This window comes from Lissotriton helveticus, chromosome 2_1 (assembly GCF_964261635.1).
Source record: "Lissotriton helveticus chromosome 2_1, aLisHel1.1, whole genome shotgun sequence".
Lineage (NCBI taxonomy): Eukaryota > Metazoa > Chordata > Amphibia > Caudata > Salamandridae > Lissotriton > Lissotriton helveticus.
In genome coordinates, this window is record NC_136059.1 from 190,755,280 (window position 1) to 190,775,651 (window position 20,372).

At 48.6% G+C, this 20,372-nt stretch overlaps 1 protein-coding gene across 2 annotated transcripts in view; it reads left to right on the forward strand.

Annotated features, from left to right (window-relative positions):
* Positions 1–20,372, forward strand: part of FAM219A (family with sequence similarity 219 member A) — a 518,113-nt gene that overhangs the window by 451,633 nt on the left and 46,108 nt on the right. For both annotated transcript variants that reach the window (XM_078674704.1, XM_078674702.1), the window contains exon 5: positions 19,720–19,774. In XM_078674704.1, the coding sequence (XP_078530830.1) occupies positions 19,720–19,774 (55 nt within the window). The remainder of the gene's footprint in view (positions 1–19,719; positions 19,775–20,372) is intronic.

The window sequence follows — 20,372 nt, forward strand, 5'->3', positions numbered from 1 at the left end:
ATGTGGCTGCGATCCTTCCCTGATGACTGATCTCAGTCTGTGGTGGTCTCCTCCTCCCCTCTGTCGGGAATCCTCTGAAGGTGGGGGGACCACAAGGCTTTTTTCTCAGCTGCACATCATTTAATGTGGACATAGCTTTTTTTGGTGATTTCATCCAATCTTTTGACATCAACGTGATTTCTTACGTTGATATTAAGCAGCTGGTTCTGTCAAATTAGGAATAATAATTCTGTGTCTTGGCAAGCCACTTTTAAAGGCTGTCTCTGGAGTGTTTTTTATTTGGGCGAAGTAAAATCATCTCAAATGTAGGGCAAAAAAACCGAAGTATTGTTTTTCTGCACAATAGAAAGACACCTAGGCTAACCACCACTGGTAGCCTGACGACATTGCCTCTTCTCCGGAGTCCTCTTCTGTGGTGGGGAATCAGGGGTGTGGGTAAAATATGACCAGGATCATGTTTTGCACTACTTCACTCGCCCTGGAAGTCCCTAGATCTTCTAGTGGCTTGACGTAAAATTGTAGTGAATGCCCTCATCACATTTGGACTACGTGAACGGTCTCTATCTTTGGCTCCCTGAGTATCTGCTTAAGTGACTGGATCTCTGCAGACTGCGGCAGCTCGCTCCATTCCTGAGATTCCCTACCACGCACCCACCTTCCACCAGCTTACACCTTTACATTAGCTGCCGGTGATAAATCACATTCTGTTTAAGTTTCTAATTCAGGGGCATGTTGGCATATTTGTACAGGTCCCATCTATCTTTCAGATCGGCTCCAGATTTATAATCTCCTTATTGTGCTGAGGTCCTCAAGGATGCTCCTGAAGGTGACTAGGGCAAGACAAGGCTGGCACGGGTGACTCTTGGCTTCTAGAGCATAGAACAGTGTCCCTGAGGGGTTTACATGAAACGATGAATTGGCTACATTTTGGGAAGTCGTTCAAAACCTGATTGTTCTCATTTCCCTAATCTTTGGTAGAAGATAGGTACAGGGACCCGGTAATATGAGCGTCTGGACACTCTTCGGGGCAGCTGTTCGGCTATACAAAACAGTGCTTTCACTCGTTAGCCAACAGCAATTTGGAAAAGGCAAGCCCATATGGGATGGGATGCCAGTAACATCGAGCCACCTTCCATAGTCTCAACATTCACCAGAAAACCTAGTTGTCTTCTTCAAAACTGAATCTAAATACCTTCCCATGGCACCTCCAGATAGTAAAACAAACTTGACACTATGGGTGTAAAGTCTGCCTCACACAGTCGCTTACTGTGTCCAGCTTACTGTGTCCACCTTACTGCGTCCCCTGGTGGACCTTACATTGACATGCTTATCAGAACATATGAAAAGGTATTTTCCTGATCCTGTCAACAAAACCCTGAAGTGTGGCCTTGACTCTGGATACCGTGGCTCGATCCATGGGCACGGCCACCACACTGGCTCACCAAGTTTGAATATGCTCTACTGGCTTCTCAGGAGATATTCAGGCAAGCCTTGTGGACAAACCCTCCCATGACGAATGGCTGGTCAGAAGGAATGCAGATTCCTCCCTCATCAACTTGCTGGACCTGTCATCCCTAGCAAGGCAGTTCTATCAACAGTATTGGAAATTGAAGCCACCCCAAACAAGTTACCTTTAGTAATGATATTTATTTACATAATCTCCCTGCAGATTTCTCACTGCTCTCCCGCTTCTCCTGATGAGTTCGTGTAGTGACTAACAATACCCCAAAGTTTGCTAACCTGTTATGTGCTGTATTTGTCATTGTCATTGGTGCTGTCTCTCATCGCCTTGCACGCCTTAGTGTAGGGCGGAAAAAATATCAAGAACTAGTGCCAGCATGCCAGGTGGCACCTATAATACTCCAGTGAAACCTCCGGTGGGCAGAGTCAACTGCACGGCACAACCTTGCAGTGCTCGACAGCAAGTTAGGTAGAAAAGTTTCCAGACCGGTCTGGCACCTGAAGGGATATTTAAATGGTGAGGATTCTGCAGAAAGAATGTGTATCCACCAGAAATATGGCTACCAAAGGTGAGTAACTTTTCATGTGACAAAGTTCACCCAACGGTCTGATCATTTGAGGGATCCCATGGATATATACAAACAACCGACATTATGCGATGTCTAACATCCGCAAGGAATCCAGAAAGAAAGCGCAGTTTTAGAAGTTAGTAGCCATGTACAACACACACACAATCCTCACTTTTGAATGATTCGATCCCCTCTAAAACTTCAGGGGTAGTCCTAGTGGCTAGTTAGCTTAGGCTCACCTGCCACTGCTTCTGAGTATAAACTGATGCAGTAGTCATCTCGGTATTTAGTGTTTCACCTAAAGAAGACCTGTGCAGAGAGCGGCTGAACCAGAGGCAGAGTACCTTGGCCGCCTTACCCTGAAGGCATAAGGAACAGAAAGCGAGGAATACTGCTAGGGGTGATTCGAGCCTGCCATGATTCACCATGGACCTCTTTTATTCCATTTCCTGCCAGTATCAGAGACATATGACTGCTGCCAGCCTGAACCAGCCATCTGGGCAGGCGCCTCTACATAATGAGGACTACCCGAGGCCTCTCTCTTCCCCCGGGTGTCACCCACATGTCTGTGTACAGCCCTTAGATATGTCTTGCTGGGGGTGAGTGGATGTAAAATCTGCCAACAACTGACCACACTGACTGTGTGGCCTCCCCTTCCCTGATGCCTGCACAATCTGCAGGCGTCCACGAGGCTACTGGGGTGGCCTTACGTCACTCAACTGATGCAAAACAATTGCAAAAAGCATTGTTTTCTGTCTTCAATAAAGAATTAAATGTATGATGCAAAGTGTACTATTCGGATGTAAAAACAGTGTTAAAAAGTCCTGGATTCATGGCAATGGAAGCAGAAGGATACAGCCAAGTGAAAGAAGGCGAGACTCATGTGCACTGATTCAGCATGTGATTGACAGTCTCTCGAACCAATGGGTGAAGGTTCTTGAGCCAAAGAAATCAATGACAAAAGAAGTCTGAACTAAAGATTTTTAGAGTATGCAGAGGTTCCAGTATGTTTGCTGTGAGTGTTGCAAGTGCCTTTACACAGCAAGCCTAAAAAAGGCAAAACTGATTTTAAAAAAAATAATAATAATAATAACAACTTTGGTCATCCAAAGCTTCCAGTACGTCTAGCTTCTTTCTAAGAAATGAAGGAGTTTGAACTGAATCCCCTTACATTATGCACACAATACAGTATGTTTGCCATGAACTGTGCAAGCGCCATTACACATCAAACCAAAAAAATGAATAAACGCGCTATGTACCATTGCAATGTCTTGCTCCTCTGCCATTCTCATGCTCTCCAATCTGTCAGAATTAAAGATGTTCCTATTCAGTAACTCTCAATACTCGCACAGCCGTGTTGCACATGCACAGCTTGTATTTATTCATAGTTGTGTGGGGGGCGTGCCAGCCCCATCAGAAACCGGTCCTAGGAAGCTTGTTTCCGGTCCTGGGAAGGCATGGCTTGGCAGTTCGGGCTGGACTGTTCCCATGAGGCACAGGGTCAGACTCATTTGCATATAGCCATGTACTGGGGTGGCAGAGTGGGCTAAAGAACGGTGATGGATTAAACCCAGATCTTTTGACTGGGGGTGAGTGTTTGATTGATTCAGATGCTCCGTCCATCACCACCCCCTTTTGTACCCCATCAGGTGCAGCAGCGTGCTTCACACAGGTTCAGGCAGTGGAATACAATGCAGCACATAAATACATCTACAGTATGCAGCTTGCAGAATTGAGGTTGACATATGGGAGCCGGTGGCCGTCTGGCTGCTCATCACCGTGCACAAGTACAGGAGGTGCAAGCTCTATACACAGAAGTGCACAGTATGCAGCGTTCCAGTAATGGTCCAGCAAGCAGAGGACGCAGATCAGACGCAGGCATGTTTTACAAACATCCTTTCTGCTTTACAAGACCTTGTTAGTGTACACGGTTGTTTCTGCCCCCCCCCTCCTTGACCCTGAGCCATCACTTTACATTCAGATCTCACACGTGAGTAGAGTATCTGCAGCTTCAAGGCCACCTGACACATCTGCCCTCCAGGGCCGCTCATCTGTGCCTCTGCCTCGTCTTTGGAAGAGTCCACGTTATATGCGACCAGACCACTAAGACATTTGCAAGGTCCCCCCATTCTAGGTATGTGCCACGATGTCCCAGTCGTGGTCAGCTGTGCGCTTTATAAGTGCCCAGCCGCAGTCGTGACATGTTCTCGCACCCCAGAGATTTCACTAGATCCAAGCCTCTCCGTCCATTGAGACCCTGTGGCTAGGGCTGTCACTCTGTAAGAGTCCCGCAGTGCTCGGAGGCCGACACGAGGCTGCCCGCTCTTCTACCAGAAGGTTTTTCAGTGGTCTGTACCTCCCCGTACCCTGCGGTCCAGAATACAAGGCGCCCTGGCATGAAGGCGCTTACTCCCTTCCACACGCAAATGGTGGACTGCTCTGCCTGACCACCTCTGGACACAGCCACATCTCCATGAATACCAGGAAACAACTGAAAACCTGGCCTTTTCGCCCCACTGGTATTTAGGTTGTTTGTCGCCCGTGTTACCTGGGTCTCTTGTCGCCCTTGTCTCCAGGATCAAGCTCTGAGTCTGACACAAGCGCCGAGACGCCAGTCAGCCAGCCAGCAGGGCACCTTTTATTATAAGATAGGCCGTTCCGTTTTCGCTCTTCTCTCCAGACATGTACAACAGCAGCTCTGAGGGCCACACTGCTGACCTCGGGTTAGAATCATCGTTATACTCTTACCCACCCCCTCCAAGCATCCCCCGCTTTGAGAGAGCGCCATCTGGTGTATGATGAGAGAAACTGTGGCAGCTTTCTGAAAGAGCGCCATCTAGTGTATGATGAGAGAAACTGTGCCAGTTTTCTGAGAGAGCCATCTAGTTCTGAGAGAGCGCCATTTAATTTATGATGTGAGCAACTGTGCCAGCTTTCTCAAAGAGCGCCATCTATAATATGATGTAAGAAACTGTGCCACCTTTCTGAGAGATTATAAACAGTTAGGGTTTGTCCTCGGAACCAGGCTGGACATATAAATACTAATAATATACACAATTGCCTGGTCTCAGTTTTATGCTGTATTTTAATTATCAGCAAAGTATGAACCTGTATTTACTTACAAAGCTCATGTGTTATTTCACTACATTGAAATCATATAAGTCATTACTGCATTCCTTACATGAGGTTCAAACACGATCGAAACTTAAATAAACATTTTCGACATTAAATCATATTATGCACAAACATATACAACATATAAATGCACAATTTCATAGTTAGATCATAAAAACATTTCTCAGAGGTACACCAGAATCAATTAAACTTCAGTCCTGTCTGTATTATTTCTAAATGTCTTTTTTGAGGACTGATTGTCACCATGGGGCAATTTTCAACTGATGTGTCCGATTCGGACACCCTCTTTTTGTTTTCTACCCTTGGTGACGGAGCGATTGATGTGCTCGACGCGTTTCCAGTTGTGTTGCTGCCTAAAGCCGAGTCTTCATTTTGGAAATTGGTTCCCCGCCTTCAATGTTGTTTAACTTACTTCTTTCGGTATTATGCTCGGTTCAACGCTCCTGCTAGTAAGCGTTCGGCTTTGGCGGTGCTGTACCAATTTCCAAAATGAAGACTCGGCTTTAGGCAGCAACGCAACTGCGGCAGATACAAAGGGGTGAATTCGCTAGACTGTTGCAACGTGGGATTCGCCAACAGCACGAGCCCACCGCATTCACCACTTACAAGTTGTGAAACGAAAACAATCCCAGAGTTCTAACGTTAAAAGCGGCGCTGGACTAAGAAGGTACCCAGGCTCGCCCTGAGGAAAAACCCGAATGATTGGACCGGGTTTGGAAATGCGTCGAGCACATCAATCGCTCCGTCACCAAGGGTAGAAAACAAAAACAGGGTGTCCGAATCGGACACATCAGTTGAAAATTGCCCCATGGTGACAATCAGTCCTCAAAAAAGACATTTAGAAATAATACAGACAGGACTGAAGTTTAATTGATTCTGGTGTACCTCTGAGAAATGTTTTTATGATCTAACTATGAAATTGTGCATTTATATGTTGTATATGTTTGTGCATAATATGATTTAATGTCGAAAATGTTTATTTAAGTTTCGATCGTGTTTGAACCTCATGTAAGGAATGCAGTAATGACTTATATGATTTCAATGCAGTGAAATAACACATGAGCTTTGTAAGTAAATACAGGTTCATACTTTGCTGATAATTAAAATACAGCATAAAACTGAGACCAGGCAATTGTGTATATTATTAGTACCTTTCTGAGAGAGCCATCTAGTTCTGAGAGAGCGCCATCTAGTGTATGATGAGAGAAACTGTGCCAGCTTTCTTAGAGTGCCATCTAATGTATGATGTGAGAAACTGTGCCAGCTTTCTGAAAGAGCGCCATCTAGTGTATGATGTAAGAAACTGTGCCACCTTTCTGAGAGAGCGCCAACTAGTGTATTATATGAGAAACTGTGCCAGCTTTCCAAGAGAGCGCCACCTAGTGTATGATGTAAGAAACTGTGCCAGCTTTCTGAGAGAGCGCCACCTAGTGTATGATGTGAGAAACTGTGCCAGCTTTCTGAGAGCCATCTAGTTCTGAGAGAGCGCCATCTAGTGTATGATGAGAGAAACTGTGCCAGCTTTCTGAGAGCCATCTAGTTCTGAGAGAGCGCCATCTAGTGTATGATGTGAGAAACTGTGCCAGCTTTCTGAGAGCCATCTAGTTCTGAGAGAGCGCCACCTAGTGTATGATGTGAGAAACTGTGCCAGCTTTCTGAGAGCCATCTAGTTCTGAGAGAGCGCCATCTAGTGTATGATGTGAGAAACTGTGCCAGCTTTCTGAGAGCGCCATCTAGTGTATGATGTAAGAAACTGTGCCAGCTTTCTGAGAGAGCGCCACCTAGTGTATGATGTGAGAAACTGTGCCAGCTTTCTGAGAGCCATCTAGTTCTGAGAGAGCGCCATCTAGTGTATGATGAGAGAAACTGTGCCAGCTTTCTGAGAGAGCGCCAACTAGTGTATTATATGAGAAACTGCGCCAGCTTTCTAAGAGAGCGCCACCTAGTGTATGATGTGAGAAACTGTGCCACCTTTCTGCGAGCGCCATCTAATGTATGATGTGAGAAACTGTGCCAGCTTTCTGAAAGAGCGCCATCTAGTGTATGATGTAAGAAACTGTGCCACCTTTCTGAGAGAGCGCCAACTAGTGTATTATATGAGAAACTGTGCCAGCTTTCTAAGAGAGCGCCACCTAGTGTATGATGTGAGAAACTGTGCCAGCTTTCTGAGAGCCATCTAGTTCTGAGAGAGCGCCACCTAGTGTATGATGTGAGAAACTGTGCCAGCTTTCTGAGAGCCATCTAGTTCTGAGAGAGCGCCACCTAGTGAATGATGTGAGAAACTGTGCCAGCTTTCTGAGAGCGCCATCTAGTGTATGATATGAGAAACTGTGCCAGCTTTCTAAGAGAGCGCCACCTAGTGTATGATGTAAGAAATTGTGCCACCTTTCTGAGAGAGCCATTTAGTTCTGAGAGAGCACCATCTAGTGTATGATGAGAGAAACTGTGCCAGCTTTCTGAAAGAGCACCATCTAGTGTATGATGTAAGAAACTGTGCCACCTTTGTGAGAGAGCGCCAACTAGTGTATGATGTGAGAAACTGTGCCAGCTTTCTAAGAGAGCGCCACCTAGTGTATGATGTGAGAAACTGTGCCAGCTTTCTAAGAGAGCGCCACCTAGTGTATGATGAGAAACTGTGCCAGCTTTCTAAGAGAGCGCCACCTAGTGTATGATGTTAGAAACTGTGCCAGCTTTCTGAGAGAGCGCAATCTAGTTTATGATGTAAGAAACTGTGCCAGCTTTCTGAGGGAGCGCCATCTAGTGTATGATGTGAGAAACTGTGCCAGCTTTCTGAGAGCACCATCTAATGTATGATGTGAGAAACTGTGCCAGCTTTCTAAGAGAGCGCCACCTAGTGTATGATGAGAAACTGTGCCAGCTTTCTAAGAGAGCGCCACCTAGTGTATGATGTTAGAAACTGTGCCAGCTTTCTGAGAGAGCGCAATCTAGTTTATGATGTAAGAAACTGTGCCAGCTTTCTGAGGGAGCGCCATCTAGTGTATGATGTGAGAAACTGTGCCAGCTTTCTGAGAGCACCATCTAGTGTATGATGTGAGAAACTGTGCCAGCTTTCTGAGAGCACCAATCTAATGCACAGCTTTCCAAACGTTTTATGTTGGTGACACACTTTTTGGAGATGCATCATTTTGGGACACAGTAAGGCAGTGTAGACAGTGTGGTTTGGGGCCGAGGGCTGCACCGGTGGGGGCGGGGTCAGTGGGGAAGGGGCAGGGCTAGAACATAAACAACTGACCATGAGGTTGAACACAGGCCCCTGCAGCGGACGCCTTCGTCCACTGAGCCACCAGACCCGGCATACACCATCTCTCTCTCTCTCTCTCTCTCTCTCTCTGTCTCTGTCTCTCTCTCTCTCTCTCTTTATCTCTCCCTTCCTCTCTCTGTCTCCCTCTCTCTCCCCCTCTCTCTTTCGCTCTCTCCCTCTCTCTCACCCTCGCTCTTCTTGCTCTCTCCCTCTCTCTCTCTCCCTCCCTACCTCTCCCTCCTTCCCTCTCCCTCCTTCCCTCTCCCTCCTTCCCTCTCCCTCCCACCCTCTCCCTCCCCCTCTCTCCCTCCCTCTCCCTCCCTCTCCCTCCCTCTCCCTCTCTCTCTCCCCCTGCCTCTCTCTCCCGCGCTCTCTCTCATTGTCTCCCTCCCTCCCTCTGTCTCCCTCTCTCTCCCTCTCTCTCCCTCCCCCTCCCTCTCTCCCTCTCTCTTCCTCTCTCTCCCTCTCTCCCCCTCTCTCCCTCTCTCCCTCCGTCCCTCTCTCCGTCCCTCTCTATCTCTGTCTCCCTCTCTCTCTTTATCTCTCCCTTCCTCTCTGTCACCCTCTCACTCCCCCTCTCTCTTCCGCTCTCTCCCTCTTCCTCTCCCTCTCCCCCTCCCTCTCTCCCTCTCCCTCCCTATCTCTCTCCTTCCCTCTCCCTATCTCTCTCCTTTCCTCTCCCTGTCTCTCTCCCTCCCTCTGTCCGCTCATCAATGCAGTAAAAAGTGAAAGTTAACTGCAACCGAGCTGAGTGAAAAGAATTCAAAAACGCAGTTAAAAAAACAGAGCGAGAACCTGGAGACTGTGACGTAATTGGTGACAGAGTACCAAAAATACAGTGCCTATGTGCCGTGTCTTTCTAAATTCAAAGCCGACAGTGAGGCAGGTACTATGGTCAAAGATGTCTGGGCTCACGTGCTCTAAAGCGTCAATCAGCCTTAAACAGCATGTGGTACCATCTCGATAAGAAACCAGTAAAATAAAAAGTTAACCAAATGTCGGAAGGTGTTCATTAGCCTGCAGCAGCATGTGTGATTGTAAGGCCCTGTGATCTCGGTGCAGGGGGCAAAGGTTGTGTTATTCGAACAAATAAAAAGTGTAAAACGTAGCTGTATACACGCTTAAGTTGCTCTTAATTAGCAGCAGTTATGTGCTAAGAGCTGGTGTCATCCTGCGACACACCCACCACTTGCAGGCGACACAGTACTGTGTCGGGACACACAGTTTGGAAAGCTCTGATCTAATGTATGATGTGAGAAACTTTGCCAGCTTTCTGAGAGCACCATCTAATGTATGATGTGAGAAATTGTGCCAGCTTTCTGAGTGCCATCTAGTTCTGAGAGATCGCCATCTAGTGTATGATGAGAGAAACTGTGCCAGCTTTCTGAAAGAGCACCATCTAGTGTATGATATAAGAAACTGTGCCACCCTTCTGAGAGAGCGCCACCTAGTGTATGATGAGAGAAACTGTGCCAGCTTTCTAAGAGAGCGCCACCTAGTGTATGATGAGAGAAACTGTGCCAGCTTTCTGAGAGCACCATCTAATGTATGATATGAGAAACTGTGCCAGCTTTCTAAGAGAGCGCCACTTAGTGTATGATGTGAGAAACTGTGCCAGCTTTCTGAGAGGCTATCTAATGTATGATGTGAGAAACTGTGCCAGCTTTCTGAGAGCGCCATCTAGTTTATGATGTAAGAAACTGTGCCAGCTTTCTGAGGGAGCGCCATCTAGTGTATGATGTGAGACACTGTGCCAGCTTTCTGAGAGCGCCATCTAATGTATGATGTGAGAAACTGTGCCAGCTTTCTGAAAGAGCGCCATCTAGTGTATGATGTAAGAAACTGTGCCACCTTTCTGAGAGAGCGCCAACTAGTGTATGTTATGAGAAACTGTGCCAGCTTTCTAAGAGAGCGCCACCTAGTGTATGATGTGAGAAACTGTGCCAGCTTTCTGAGAGCGCCATCTAGTGTATGATGTAAGAAACTGTGCCAGATTTCTGAGAGCGCCACCTAGTGTATGATGTGAGAAACTGTGCCAGCTTTCTGAGAGCGCCATCTAGTGTATGATGTAAGAAACTGTGCCAGCTTTCTGAGAGCGCCATCTAGTGTATGATGAGAGAAACTGTGCCAGCTTTCTGAGAGCGCCAACTAGTGTATTATATGAGAAACTGTGCCAGCTTTCTAAGAGAGCGCCACCTAGTGTATGATGTGAGAAACTGTGCCAGATTTCTGAGAGCGCCACCTAGTGTATGATGTAAGAAACTGTGCCAGCTTTCTAAGAGAGCGCCACCTAGTATATGATGTGAGAAACTGTGCCAGCTTTAGAGAGCGCCATCTAGTGTACGATATGAGAAACTGTGCCAGCTTTCTAAGAGAGCGCCACCTAGTGTATGATGTGAGAAACTGTGCCAGCTTTGAGAGCACCATCTAATGTATGATGTGAGAAACTGCCAGCTTTCTGAGAGCACCATCTAATGTATGATGTGAGAAATTGTACCAGCTTTCTGAGAGCGCCATCTAGTGTATGATGTTAGAAACGGTGCCACCTTTCTGAGAGAGCGCCATCTAGTTTATGATGTAAGAAACTGTGCCAGCTTTCTGAGGGAGCGCCATCTAGTGTATGATGTGAGAAACTGTGCCAGCTTTCTGAGAGCGCCATCTAGTGTATGCTGTGAGAAACGGTGCCAGCTTTCTGAGAGTGCGCCATCTAGTGTATGATGAGAAACTGCCAGCTTTCTGAGCGCCATGTAGTGTATGATGAGAAACTGTGCCAGCTTTCTGTATGATGTGAGAAACTGTTCTAGCTTTCTGAGAGCGCCATCTAGTGTATGATGTGAGAAACGGTGCCAGCTTTCTGAGAGAGCGCCACCTAGTGTATGATGTGAGAAACTGTGCCAGCTTTCTGAGAGCGCCATCTAGTGTATAATGTGAGAAACTGTGCCAGCTTTCTAAGAGAGCACCATCTAGTGTATGATGTAAGAAACTTTGTCAGCTTTCTGAGAGAGGGCCATCTACTGTATGATGTGAGAAACTGTGCCAGCTTTCTGAGAGAGCGCCATCTAGTTTATGATGTGAGAAACTGTGCCAGCTTGCTGAGAGCACCATCTAGTGTATGATGTGAGATACTGTGCCTGCTTTCTGCGAGAGCGCCATCTAGTGTATGATGTGAGAAACTGTGCCACCTTTCTGAGAGCGCCATCTAGTGTGTGATGTGAGAAACTTTGCCAGCTTTCTGAGAGCGACATCTAGTGTATGATGTGAGAAACTGTGCCTGCTTTCTGAGAGAGCGACATCTAGTGTATGATGTGAGAAACTGTGCCACCTTTCTGAGAGTTGCAAAAAACACAGTTGATAGACAGAATGTAGAACAATGTCATACATTCATCCCAGTACAAGGATCTGGGCCTAAATCCATCGTTTTTTTTGCACTCCACTCCACACCACCCTGGGTTTGACACTGGCTATATGCAAATCAGCTCTGACCCTGTGCCTCATGGAAACAGTCCCGTCCGAACTACCAAGCCATGTCTTTCCCAGACCGGAATCAAGCATCCAAGGACCGGTTTCTGGCTATCAGCCTTCATCAGCCTGGATAGCTTGACTACAGTGGTGTGGAGAGCCTGGGACTCACGTCTGAGCATACCCAGCCCACTCGGGGTGAAAATTGCAAAAAACACTCTCTCAACCCTAAGTTGGCAGGGTATGCTCAGACGTGAGTCCCTTGCTCACTTTACCCCTGGAGTCAAGCAAGCCCTGCTGAAGACGGCTGTAATGCCAGAAACCGGTCCTGGGAAGCTTGACTCCGGTCTAGGAAAGACATGGCTTGGCAGTTCGGGCTGGACTGTTCCCATGAGGCACAAGGTTAGACTGATTTGCATATGGCCATGTCTGAACTGGGGTGGCGGAGTGAGCTAAAGAACGGTGATGGATTAAGCCCAGATCAGTTGACTGGGGGTGAGTGTTTGTATTGTCAATGCTCCGTCCATCACCACCTTCGGTTTTTCTTTGTTCGCACTAAGTTGGCAGGGTATGCTCAAACGTGAGTCCCTTGCTCACTTTGCCACTGGAGTCAAGCAAGCCCGGCTGAAGACGGCTGTAATGCCAGAAACCGGTCCTGGGAAGCTTGACTCCGGTCCAGGGAAGACATGGCTTGGAGTTCGGGCTGGACTGTTCCCATGAGGCACAGGGTCAGACTGATTTGCATATGGCCTCCGTCCATCACCACCTTTGGTTTTTCTTTGTTCGCACTAAGTTGGCAGGGTATGCTCAGACGTGAGTCCCTTGCTCACTTTGCCACTGGAGTCAAGCAAGCCCGGCTGAAGAGGGCTGTAATGCCAGAAACCGGTCCTGGGAAGCATGACTCCGGTCCAGGGAAGACATGGCTTGGCAGTTCGGGCTGGACTGTTCCCATGAGGCACAGGGTCAGACTGATTTGCATATGGCCATGTCTGAACTGGGGTGGCGGAGTGAGCTAAAGAACGGTGATGGATTAAACCCAGATCAGTTGACTGGGGGTGAGTGTTTGTATTGTCAACGCTCCGTCCATCACCACCTTTGGTTTTTCTTTGTTCGCCCTAAGTTGGCAGGGTATGCTCAGACGTGAGTCCCTTGCTCACTTTGCCACTAGAGTCAAGCAAGCCCGGCTGAAGACGGCTGTAATGCCAGAAACCGGTCCTGGGAAGCTTGACTCCGGTCCAGGGAAGACATGGCTTGGCAGTTCGGGCTGGACTGTTCCCATGAGGCACAGGGTCAGACTGATTTGCATATGGCCATGTCTGAACTGGGGTGGCGGAGTGAGCTAAAGAACGGTGATGGATTAAACCCAGATCAGTTGACTGGGGGTGAGTGTTTGTATTGTCAACGCTCCGTCCATGACCACCTTTGGTTTACCTTTCTGAGAGAGCACCATCTAGTGTTTGATGTGAGAAACTTTGCCAGCTTTCTGAGAGCGACATCTAGTGTGTGATGGGAAACTGAGCCAGCTTTCTTCCATCTAGTGTATGATGTGAGAAACTGTGCCAGCTTGCTGAGAGCACCATCTAGTGTATGATGTGATAAACTGTGCCAGCTTCCTGAGAGCGCCATCTAGTGTATGATGTGAGAAACTGTGCCTGCTTTCTGAGAGAGCGCCATCTAGTGTGTGATGTGAGAAACTGTGCCACCTTTCTGAGAGAGTATCTAGTGCACGGATACTCATAGTACGGCCCGCGGGCCGGTGGCGGCCCGGCAAGCCTTCCGTGGCGGCCCGCGGACCATGAGACATAGTACCCGTGTTTATAAAGACTGTCTGCAAACACTCTGCTGCTCTGTGGGGGCCGGGCAATTTATTCCGGCGAAGCCAGAGTGGAGCTGCACGGGCGCCAAGAGGGTGTGAAATACAGCAATGCCCCATTCACATGCAAATGGCCTTTTTGAAGACCTGTGAAATGCTCGGGTGGGGCTGTGTGTCTGTGCGCGCTGGGGAAGCTGTCTCAGCCCGGGTGACACAGGCAGGGTGGGGTGACAGAAGGAGGTAGAGGGACAGAGACAGAGGGAGGGAGGGAAATGGAGACAGAGAAAGGGAGACAGACAGAGGGAGGAGGGCGATAGAGGGTTGAGGGCGATGGAGTGCGGGAGGCACAGTGAGGGGAGTGAGGGAAGGGGAGTGAGGGAAGGGGAGTGAGGAAAGGGGGAATGAGGGAGGGAGTGAGGGAAGGGGAGTGAGGGAAGGGGAGTGAGGGAAGGGGGGAGTGAGGGAAGGGGAATGAGGGAAGGGGAATGAGGGAGGGAGTGAGGGAAGGGGAGTGAGGGAGTGAGGGAAGGGGAGTGAGGGAAGGGGAGTGAGGGAAGGGGAGTGAGGGAAGGGGAGTGATGGAAGGGAGTGATGGAAGGGAGTGATGGAAGGGAGTGAGGGAAGGGGAATGAGGGAAGGGGAATGAGGGAAGGGGAATGAGGGAGGGAGTGAGGGAAGGGGAATGAGGGGAAGGGAGTGAGGGGAAGGGAGTGAGGGAAGGGGAGTGAGGGAAGGGGAGTGAGGGAAGGGGAGTGAGGGAAGGGGGGTGAGGGAAGGAGAGTGAGGGAAGGGAGTGAGGGAAGGGAGTGAGGGAAGGGAGTGAGGGAAGGGAGTGAGGGAAGGGAGTGAGGGAAGGGAGTGAGGGAAGGGAGTGAGGGAAGGGAAATGAGGGAAGGGAAATGAGGGAAGGGGAATGAGGGAAGGGGAGTGATGGAAGGGAGTGATGTAAGGGAGTGATGTAAGGGAGTGATGTAAGGGAGTGATGGAAGGGAGTGATGGAAGGGAGTGATGGAAGGGAGTGAGGGAAGGGGAATGAGGGAAGGGGAATGAGGGAGGGAGTGAGGGAAGGGGAGTGAGGGAAGGGGAGTGAGGGAAGGGGAGTGAGGGAAGGGGAGTGAGGGAAGGGGAGTGAGGGAAGGGGAATGAGGGAGGGAGTGAGGGAAGGGGCGTGAGAGAAGGGGAGTGAGGGAAGGGGAGTGAGGGAAGGGGAGTGAGGGAAGGGGAGTGAGGGAAGGGGAGTGAGGGAAGGGGAGTGAGGGAAAGGGAGTGAGGGAAAGGGAGTGAGGGAGGGAGAGAGGGAAGGGGTGGGAGTGAGGGAGGGAGAGGGGGAATAGGGGGAAGGGAGTGAGGGGAAGGAAAGGGAGTGAGAGTGAGGGAGGGAAGGAGAGGAAAGGAGAGGGAGGAAGAGGGAGGAAGAGGGAGGAAGGGGAAGAGAGAGGGAAGGAGATGAAGGGAGAGGGAAGGAGAGAGGGAGAGGGAGTGAGACAGTCAGAATGAGGGTGAGATAGGGAGTGAGAGGGAGTGAGACAGCCAGAGTGAGTGAGACAGAGGGAGACCGGGGAGGGAGAGAGAGAGGGAGATAGAGGGATGGAGGGAGGGAGGCAGAGAGAGATAGATAGAAGGAGGGAGTCAGAGAGAGAGAGCGAGGTGTATGCCGGGTCTGGTAGCTCAGTGGACGAAGGCGTCCGCTGCAGGGACCTGTGTTCAACCTCATGGTCACAATTTTTTTTGTTGCTCTAGCCCCGCCCCCCCCCCACTGACCCCGCCCCCACCGGTGTGGCCCTCGGACACAAACCGTACTGTAAATTTGGCCCCCGGGAGAAAGTTTGTGAGTACCCATGATCTAGTGTGTGATGTGAGAAACTTTGCCAGCTTTCTGAGAGCGATATCTAGTGTATAATGTGAGAAACTGTGCCAGTTTTCTGAGAGAGCGCCATCTACTGTATGATGTGAGAAACTGTGCCAGCTTGCTGAGAGCGCCATCTAGTGTATGATGTGAGAAACTTTGCCAGCTTTCTGAGACCGACATCTAGTGTATGATGTGAGAAACTGTGCCAGTTTTCTGAGAGCGCCATCTAGTGTATGATGTGAGAAACTGTGCCAGCTTGCTGAGAGCGCTATCTAGTGTGTAATGTGAGAAACTGAGCCAGCTTTCTTCCATCCACAAAATTGTGGTTTGGTTTAAAAAATAGTGTTTTTCTCCAAGATTTCCGGAAATTTCACCTAGCAGGTAGCAGGTAACTTGTGTGGGGCTCCACACAGGTTACCTGCTAGGTGAATTTGCCTTGACGATCAACCCACAAATAGTGGCAGTGATTTATTGCAGGAACCGTGACGCCTATGAAGCCGACAATTAGAGCGCTTCCAGTTTTTTTCCGGAAATCTTGGAGAAAAACACTATTTTTGAAACTAAACCAAGATTTTGTGGTTTCTACTCTTCCACGTAGTTGAGGGCAGGGTACGCCTTAGCGTGTGTGCACCACCCAGACTACACACACTCGTCCTGACGAAAACCTTATAATTACATCATGGTTGAAACATGTAGACCAACATTTTATTTCCCAGCACGTCTTTTCTGACACCACCAGCCTACCTAACCAGGCAAAAGGTGTCCCATATTATTTTACTTGTTGCCCGACCACTCCAGAATAAAATCGACGAGTGAGTAGTGTTGGACAACTTTTAATTAATCACTCACTGTACCTTTTTGCACATATAAAAAATCAAAAACCCGCTCCACTGTAGTCAGGTGTCGAAGCACACCCGGATGGCACTCGGCTGTCCGGGTGGGACCCCGATGATGAAGCATGTCACCAACCAGGTTGGTGAGTGAGGGGTATTCTAAAAGGACAAAAACCTGTCCCATGTTGTGCGGCACTACATGCACCTCGTTAATGTAAAATAGAAGTAGTAGACAGCCTCTAGGAGATACTCCTCCATTTGTTGTGTAATACATATATATCTACACATACCCTCCCTATAGTGAACAGAAAACTGGAGGCAAGGTTCCCCGTGTAGTAATGCTCCATACAGTTATGCTTTTGGTATTCACATCCATGAAAGTTCATCCTCTCACACCTTGACCTGTGATTCAGCAGTCCATAATCTAAAAATGTTTGTATATGTAATATCTACAGTTTGTTTTTCACGGAGACACCGCTTTTTTAAGGCCATTCGAACACAGTCTCGCTCGTATCCAGTGTTGTACATTTAACTATTAAAATGCCTTTAAACCAACATAATTTTCTTTTCTTGACAAATATATCAAATAATCCCAATAGTGTGGCATACCATGCATTCAAGCAGCTGATCTGTGTTTTATTTTTACAACGCATCTTCCATTCTCAGGTAGCACCCAAAGGTGATGGCCCACTTTAAAATACCCCATTTGTATTTAAACAAGAAATGGAGATATTTCTGTTAAAATTACTATATTACTTTAGTCCTCCTACACCTCACACCAGTGGAGGATCGCTGTGCATCGCACACCAGTGGAAGATCGCTGTGCACCACAATCGCTGTGCACCTCGCACCAGTGGAGGATCGATGTGCACCTCACATCAGGTGAGAATAGCTGTCCACCTCAATCGTTGTGCACCTCGCACCAGTGGAGGATCACTATGCACCTCACACCAGTGGAGGATCCCTGTGCACCTTTCACCTGTGGAGGATCGCTGTGCACCTCGCACATGTGGGGGATCGCTGTGCACCTCATACCGGCGGAGGGTCGCTGTGCACCTCATAACGGTCAAGGGTCGCTGTGCACCTCATACCAGTGGAGGGTCGCTTTGCACCTCATACCGGTAGCGAGTCGCTGTGCAGTTCGTACTGGTGGAGGATCGCTGTGCACTTCGTACCGGTGGAGTGTCGCTGTGCATTTCGTACCGGTGGAGGGTCGATGTGCACCTCGCGCCGGTGGAGGGTCGATGTGCACCTCGTACCAGTGGAAGGTCGCAGTGCACTTCGTACCGGTGGAGTGTCGCTGTGCACTTCATACCAGTGGAGGGTCGCTGTACAGTTTGTACCAGTGGAGGGTCGCTGTGCAGTTAGTACCGGTGGAGGGTCGCTGTCCAGTTCAGACTGGTGAAGGGTCGCGGTGCATTTCGTACCGGTGGAAGGTCGCTGTGCACTTCGTACTGGTGGAAGGTCGCTGTGAACCTTGTACCGGTGGAGGGTCGCTGTGCACCTCGTACCAGTGGAAGGTCGCTGTGCATTTCGTACTGGTGGAAGGTCGTTGTGCACATCATACCAGTGGAGGGTCGCTGTGCACCTCGTACCAGTGGAAGGTCGCTGTGCATTTCGTACTGGTGGAAGGTCGTTGTGCACATCATACCAGTGGAGGGTCGCTGTGCACCTTGTACTGGTGGAGGGTCGCTGTGCACTTCATACCAGTGGAGGGTCGCTGTGCACTTCTTACCGGTGTAGGGTCGTTGTGCACTTCGTACCGGTTGAGGGTCGATGTGTACCTCGTACCGGTGGAGGGTCAATGTGCACCTCATACCAGTGGAGGGTCGCTGTGCACCGCATACCGGTGGAGGGGGGCTGTGCACCGCATACCGGTGGAGGGTCGCTGTGCACCTTATACCAGTGGAGGATCGCTGTGCATCTCATACCGGTGGAGGGTTGCTGTGCACTTCATACTAGTGGAGGATCGCTGTGCACCTTAGTTGTGACGTCACTGAACCACCAATGCTAAGAGCGTTGCCTCAGTTAGGAGGCACCTTGGGGTAGCGATCCTCAGCCGTAGATGATGTCTCATCTTTTTCTTCTGGTGAACACTGGTTAACCAAAATGCATGGAGCAGACCAATCATTTGTTAAGGTTTCACCTCTCGTGACGCAACATCCTTCGCCGTTACTCTCGAGATGTTAGGGTGAGTTGTTGGAAAGCCCTACTGAAATTAACAATCTCTGGTCAAGTCATTGAGCTGGTCTCTGTGTTATCCAGAGATGAGGACTCTTCCTCAAGTACTTTACAGTGGTACCAAAACTGAGAATTTACACTCCACCGTAAACTCCTCTAAACCAGGCAGAGCAATGCTGGAGCGCATGGATACCATCACGGGGGATATGTAGCGCTCTACAAATCTACTGATTTATGGGTGGAGTGAATTTTAAGATTAGAACCTCGTCTTACGGTCACCATATGGACATCAAGGCGATGGTTCCAATGCACGTGTATAAGAATGCAGACATCTAATGCATCATATCATAAAACATCATAAAAAACAATCTTCTAAGTGGCTTCAAACCGCAATGTCTGACATCAGAGCCTCAGATCTGACGTGTGAATGTGCAGTCTCCCTTCCCATTTAACATTCACAGTGCGATAGTGTGTGAATGCCAAGGAAGCAGAGATGTGTGTTATCTGATAGGTAAAATAATCTACCCTGATCTAGCACCCATGTGCATGGGTACAGGAGCATAGTATAATCTGTATTGCATCTTTGACTTCTTTTCACGGTAGCACCCAAAGGTGACGGCCCACTTTAAAATACCACATTTGTATTTAAACAAGAAATGGATTTATTTCTGTTAAAATTACTATATTACTTTAGTCCTCCTGCATAGTATTTTACATACTCATTAACACGTGTGAATTGTCTTAAATATTTTCACTGTCTGAATGTGACAATCTGCCCCTCGTGAATCAGGGTCATCATAGAGGCTAGGGCAACACTGGGTTACCAGATTATTTTCAATTCCCTCAGGTATTACGGGTTGCAAAAAAATGGTCGGTGGTCTGGAGGAACGCGTCTCAGAGTAAGACAACGCATTCCTGCAGACCCGTGATCGCTACAACCGTATTTAATGGCAGAAGGCAACCTCTGTATTTACCCTTTTCAATGGAATGCCATGTGTAAAGGTAGAAGATTGGAAAGGTGGTAGTTGCTTGAACCATGAACTCAGGGATGCATAGTTCTGGGTAAGTAACCGCTTCTCTTTCCTTTACACTGTCTCATAAGTCTAACAGTAATGTGGTGACACCAAGTGTGACTCCATCTCTCTATTGTATTCCAGTGATGATGACTTTGACATGTCCAGATATTCGTCATCGGGGTATTCTTCTGCTGAGGTGAGTGGCAGTTTTGTGCAGCTAGGAGCAAAGACATAAGAATGAATATTGTATCTGCACTTTGAATGAGCCTTTGTTTTTCTTTTCTCATACTGTTAAAGATTTCGCTTCAGGATACAAAGCAGAGGCTCCCCCTCTCCAACATTATGTATATCTCTGCCTTTGTGAATAGGAAAAGTAAATACAGCCATTAGTGGCAGCGTTTGAAACTAAGGGGCTGATTACGATGGCAGTCAGACGAGCATCCGACTGCCGTCGTTGCAGTATCGGGACCAGCCGACAGGCAGTCGGCGGTCCTCCTGCCAAATTATGATCTGATCGGTCGGAAACATGCCTCTTTGCATTCAGAATTGTGCTATGGCCCAGAAAAGGGCTGCAGCACAGCACCAAATGCCAAAAGGCATGTTTGTAATCATCCCTGTGGCAGGAATCATGTCTCACCTGCCACACAATGCAGGAATGTTTAGGGGGCACCATAGGGCCACGGGGGAGAGGGGCCCTGCTAGGGGCCCTAAAAAAGCCTTTCCACCAGCCTTTTCACGTCTGAAGAACCGACGTGAAATGGCTGGCGGAAAGGTAGATCGTAATCCCCACATTA